This window comes from Dryas octopetala, chromosome 5 (assembly GCF_963921425.1).
Source record: "Dryas octopetala chromosome 5, drDryOcto1.1, whole genome shotgun sequence".
NCBI classification, from domain to species: domain Eukaryota; kingdom Viridiplantae; phylum Streptophyta; class Magnoliopsida; order Rosales; family Rosaceae; genus Dryas; species Dryas octopetala.
This window is the reverse complement of record NC_141370.1, coordinates 13,834,821-13,841,138: the sequence shown is the minus strand read 5'-3', so window position 1 is coordinate 13,841,138 and position 6,318 is coordinate 13,834,821. Positions and strand designations below refer to the sequence as shown.

The following is a 6,318-nucleotide window of genomic DNA, read 5'->3' as shown; positions in this document are numbered from 1 at the left end:
CTCATATCACAAATTTAAAACTTCTTATAACAATATATAATATCACATACTTTTTTGCCTATCACTAATTGATTTTAAATTGGTTGTTCTAACTTGAACATAGTATTAAAGCGACAATTGCCTAATCGCCAGAACATGAGAACATGTGTTTCTTTTTTCTTTATTAGATTTAATTTAAAAATTCTGACAAAAAAAAAAAAGATTTAATTTAAAAATTGAAAATAATACCCATAAGGCCAGGAACCAATTCGGGCAGTCCGGCCCAAGGCCCAAATTTAGGATGGGCTCCAGCTTTATTTTGATCCAATAGGTCTGCCATGACCCAAAACTTCAGAATCAGCTTCGTCTTCGAGTAGGTTATACCTCAAACCAAAAACCCTAGGCGTGCCTGAAACTCTCTCAAGCCAAAAGGGGCTGGAATCCGATGTCGGACAGAGAGGATTACGACTCGGACGCGCCCGAGGAGCTCACAGCTGAGCAGGTAATCTTAGTCTCCAAGAACTGAATTGAAAATTTATTTTCCGAAAACAAAGTTTTGAACTTGTTTCATATTTTGTTTAATTGTTAAAGGGAGTACAGCAAGACCAAGAACTAAGTAAGCTCCAGAAAGAGAATAAAGCGAGGTTTGTCACTCATTTTTATTTTAATCAAGGTTTTGTTCGGTTGCTTTAAAATTTTTGGAAATGTATTGAATTAAGCTGAGTTCTTATGAAATAAGCTGGCTGAGTTGAGCTTCGTTGCTTAATTTTAAGAGACTAAGAACCCCATTATTCAGGAAACTCAGAACTCTGTTTGTTGTCTTTTGTAGTGTTTTCTCTACTCACTAGTCAGAACACATATGTTAAAAGGGTAGGAGAAAGGGTTCTTTTTCTTTTGTCCAATTTTTTGATATGCTTTTGTTTATTAAGATGTTAAATTATGTTTCTTAATACTGTAAAGGTTTGAAATCTTGTTATTAAATGGAACTGATAGAGGAATTAGTGGGGTCACATTGAAGTTCAAAATGGTTGAAGCCATACCTGGTAGTGTTTTGCTCCCAATGTTTAGTGTGTTCTGTGCCTTTAAGAAGTTTGATGCTTTGCATTATTTGGTGACCGACTCTTAGTAACCTATTAAATGGCTATATAACCAAAAATGTTTCTGCAATATCCAGTGATGAACCTATTTATATATGATCAAATACGGCCATTAGGAAGTAATGCTGTGGAATTTGTAGTTCTTTTAAATTCGATGTGTGCCTGAAAATGTTGCAATACATATGTCTGAGTGGACAAGGTGTATACCGATATATTATTGATGTGAGTTTCAAAGGTTGATTCAAGAAGGGCTTAAGGTATTGTGGATTTTTGCTCTTGGTTTTTTTTTATGGGGGTTCGGGGATAAAAGCTCTAATATTGTGAGACATAAAAATTATTCCTTTGTGCACAATATGGTATGCACCTTTTGCATCTATTTTGCTTAAAAAATGGACTTTAAAAGAACTTGATATTTACTTCACATAGGGTGGTTCGTGAAGGAAAAGAACGTCGTAGACTATGGGCCCAAAGGAAAACACCACAAAAGAAAGCACCACAGTCGTCTGCCAGGGTTGAAAGTGTTCAAGATGCCTTTGAAACTAAAACACGCCCAGAATCTATTGGTAGTGCAGGAACGCTTCCAACTAACATTGTTGAACTGCTTGCAGCTCGTGAGAAGTATGACCCCTCTCTCTCTCCTCTTCTCTTTGTGTGTGGATGTTGATCTTTAGTTATGAGATTGTAACCAAATGACCACATTCCATGTGCAGGCAAGTTTTCAACTCAGACTCTGAGGATGAGAAGACTGATGCAAAGCCCACTAAGAAAAAGAAAAAACTAAACAGCTCAGGGTGAGGGACCTCTTCTATAATGACACAGGAATATATTTTTTATGTCACACCATTGTGAATGGAAATGATATTCTTTTTTTGAAATTGTGGTTTGCAGGGTTGAGACTGTTATTTTGAAGGAGACGCCTGCTCCTCCATGCTTACAAAATTCCTTGGAATTTTTGAAGAAAAGGAAAATGCAGGTGTCTAGATCATCTGCAGTATTGAACAACTCGAGCCAAGCATTACGCTTCCTCTCTACTTCTGGCTTGTTGAGTAAAAAGTTGACAAACTAAAATTGTCTGCATTTTATTTTTTAGTTTTCTTGATGTTATGCTGCTATGCATCCTACTTAGGAGCATATGCCTTTGAATGATGATTGAACAACAAATTATAGATACTGCAATTGTGTTGTAGTTGCATTGTTCTCCGTGTTGTGGAAGTATTTTTCTTTATTTCTTTCTGTCTTTTCAATGAAAGAAAGATTTACTGCAATTGTTGGAGAAATTGAAGGAGCACATGTGAATGATGAAAAATATAGTGAACCATCATGGATTTTGAATATATGAATAATGTTGGGAAATCCATTGGAGGCATTAGCCGCATTATATAATTTATATACGTCTGTGGCCTACCCTTCATTTCAATGGTGGTTCCAAAGTGAAAACTAAGCCCTTTTTGGCTGCTAAAACATGGATTCCTCGTTTAATAGAGCCCACTTTTGGAGATCCGGATCCATTATGATACACTTCAATTAATTAGTGGAATTCCACATAGATTCAGATCACCAAAAGGCAACATGTAGATGTATCTCCCATTTTATTATTGTTTCCATTTAATTGGTCAGACCTTAAGTGGGGGCAAAAGCTTTTCATCCCACTTATCCACCACCCCCATATAGCTTGTTGTATTCTTTGATTAATGCACAAAGTGAATGACTATTCAGGTCCCTTTGGAGTCATAAAATCTGTTTCTCACTGGTAGGCTTTGAAGGCCAGAACTGTGTCTAAAGCTTGGATGAATTATGATTTACATACATGTTTCAATTTTCAGAAAGAACATAAATTTGATCCCGAGTGGGAAAGATGGTGATCACAATATTAAATCTTTACAAGAACTAATAACTCTTTATGTTGGTAAAATTTTCAGTAGAATCTTTAAGAAAACTAATACACTTCAGATGGGTTGAAAACATGACATAAGTAGATGTGTAATTAACTTAAGCAACGAGCAGAGCTGCTAATACATATATATATAGACCACATCATTCTTAATTAAACTATAAAAGACTAGGGGGAAGAGAAAGAGTCCCCCTGGTACAGCCATGTCTGGTGGAGTGAGGCCATGTTAGCACTATGATCTTGTTCTGAAGAGCCTCTGCCCCTCAGAGCTTGAAAAGCGTTTTTGATCTTCATCAAGCTCTTATGGTGTCTGATGCGTCTTAGAACAACATCCCTGTCCAAGGTGGCTGCTTGGGCACTGGAATTAGCAGATGATGATTTCAAGTAGAGATGGCTTGTGATGTTGGAGTTACTACTCTGTGACGCCTCAGGGACTAGTACTTCACCATCTTTGGAGTGCAGGCTCATCTTCTGATCAGCTGCCTCTGATGAGAAAGATGATGGCTGAGCTTTGGAAATGATGAAAGCGATTGTTTTGGGAAGACTGGAAGAGGAAGGTAGCTAGAAAGTGTCTGAAAGATTATTAGGAGAGTGAGAGTTTTTTTTTTTGGCCATGGAGAGTGAGAGTTTGAGAGTGCCAAATGGGGATTAATTTATAGGAAAGGAGATGTGTATGGATCGGTGCGGTGGTTTTTGTGCCATTTATTGCAGTTTTGCACTTTGTTTTGTTTTTGCCAGTGGTAACTGGTAAGTGGTTTTTGGGGTTTCAGCCTTTCAGGGTTCTCCAAGCCAATGGTTTTTTTTTTTGTTTTTTGTTTTTTCTCAAGTTTGGGTTTTGATTTAGTTTTTAGTTTACACGGCAGTTTGTGTACTGATCCAATAACCAGCACACCATGGACAATGGTGATTAGCTTAGGTTTGGATAGCAGGCCAATTTTTTAATAACCTATACTTATATAACGCGTGCTACCTATTTATATGCATACTCATGTTTATCATGTTTGAATCCTCCCTATTAGATAAAAAACAAAATTAAATAAAGTATATGATTTTAAAGTTAATTTTAGGGTTTTTTTTTTTTTTTTTTTTTTTTTTTTTTTTTTTTTTTTTTAAGTTCAGTTCATAAATTAGATGGATAACATAATCCACTTGTTACAGGAAATCTCAGTCCGTGCGACACGAAAGTCACCGAGCATTCGACAATTGCTACTGTCAGACAGTAGCTATTTGAATTGCAAAAGCCACCCATATTATACTGTTATTAATTGACATTGTCGAATAATGACAATGATTGTGCAACAGTGGCAATTTGCTCAATTCTTTTAAAAAAAAAAAAACCCCACCGAGCGCCAGCGCAAAAAAAAAATAATAATAAATAACGTGGACTTTATTTGTACAAAGTTGACCTATTTATCATTACAACTTTTAGGTGAGTTTGTTTATCATTACGAGCTGTAAAATGAACTTTAGAGTTATTTACTTTTAATTTTATACCTTCTAATGTTAAATAAATCCACCTAATATTATCAAATATTAAAAAGGTCCACCTATTGATGAATAAACCCACATTTAAAAAGGCGCTCAAATTAACCAAAAAAAAGAAGAAGAAGCTAAGTGGACACATGAGACCTTATACAATGTTGATAGCCATTGTTGGACAATAAATTTAAAGCGATAATTCCTCTTCGACATGGACCTTGCAATGACGAACATGACAAGGGTTTATGTGACTACATAAGGGTGATTTTTTGTGTTGCATATTGGTTTTATGAACATTTGACATGTTATGTAAAGCTATAAGTATCATGTTTATGTTTTTTGTTATAGTTGTTGCATAGTGAATATAGCCACTCTTTAAGCTGTTCAACAATGTCAATGTTGTAAAACACAGTAAGTAAAACGTGGTGTGCGCTGGGTTTCTTGCCCAACACATTTTCTCATTAATGCAGGTTGGATTATCATCGATTTTTTAAATGTGCGATGTGTTATAACTTATAAATTTGGTCTTAAAAAAAAAAGCCAAAAAGATATGTTCACGATTTTTCACTTACTAGTGCTACTATGTAGTCTATGTTAATTTCTATTTTCTATAAATTTCTCAAATCAATTTATTTGGAAATTTCCATCAAATGACCTATTTTAATGCTTGTAAACATTAATTTTTGTTTCTCCCAAAAAGTTTTTACAATTTTGATTTTGGACCATTTTAATACTAAACTATTACTATTCCTCTTATAATGATGGTTGAGATGTGATCAAGACTATATCAACCACCTCCACCATCATGAAGAGTCAATTACCATTAAAGGATGAGTAACTCGATTTAAAAATTACCCAAAAAGTTAAAATCATAAATTTTTTTTTTACAAAAAGCTCAAAAAAGTTTGGAAGGTATTAATTAAAATGTGTCATTTCAATGATTTCATAATTTCTCAATTTGCTTTGCCCCGTTGTTAGTAATTCTATCAAGAAAAACAATGTAATTGGACTTACAGATGAAAAACAAACACTTTCTTATCACGGATTTATACACTATATATATGAGTATACATGTCTCATCACGTAAAAGTTTTACTCCTACAAATTTTATTAATTATGTTTTGATTTTAAATTGGATATTGCATAGGTCATGAATTGGAAAATATGCAAATCAAAATGTGGTAAAACTTGTAAAACAACAAATGATTTCCTTAGAGAATCACGATATATGTAAAGAAACAATGCAATTTGATGTGCCATGACTCATAACTCATAAGTAGAGACTAGAGAGAGCCTTGTAATGATTTCAAAACGTGGGCCAATGGAGGCATGCATGGGATCAAATGATCAATGGATCATAAAGATAGATAATTGCGGTTGGTTTTGTCAGCCACCTGACGAGTGACGAGTTATATGATTCCGGAATCCCCGCACCATTTATATCAGGTTGGCCCAGAACTCTTATCCTAATTATTTCTTAATCTGTAATTTAAGAGCATGTGCAGTAGTGCAAAAGTGCATGAGAGCATTTTATAGAAAAATACTTCATCGGAAATGGCTTAATAGTCCCCAGCATTCAGCACAAAAGCTCCACATCAAGATGGTCGATGAGGAGGTTTCATCTTGGCCTAACAAGGTAACAGACCAAATGTTGTACAATATAAGCTCAGGATAAGAGGGAGCGCTCCAATCTGACTGTTAAACATAAGAAGTTATAAACTCTTACTACAAAACATATCTCGCATGAGAAATGTAAGCATACATAAGCATAAGAAATGTGAGCATATAGAATTACAAAATTTTACTAAATACTTTATAGTCTAGTAACTCACATTTCTCTTTTTATGTATATTCACAATTTTCATGCGTATA

The 6,318-nt window shown here is 34.7% G+C and overlaps 1 protein-coding gene across 1 annotated transcript; it reads left to right on the top strand.

Moving 5' to 3' along the window:
- Nucleotides 1-339: 339 nt before the first annotated feature.
- On the top strand, nt 340-2,301 carry LOC147284558 (UDP-N-acetylmuramoyl-L-alanyl-D-glutamate-2, 6-diaminopimelate ligase). Its single transcript, XM_086244917.1, has 5 exons — nt 340-481; nt 571-623; nt 1,503-1,694; nt 1,787-1,867; nt 1,965-2,301. The coding sequence occupies exons 1-5, from the start codon at nt 425-427 to the stop codon at nt 2,140-2,142; spliced, it is 561 nt and encodes a 186-aa protein (XP_086101043.1). The 5' UTR covers nt 340-424; the 3' UTR covers nt 2,143-2,301.
- The last annotated feature ends 4,017 nt before the right edge of the window (nt 2,302-6,318 follow it).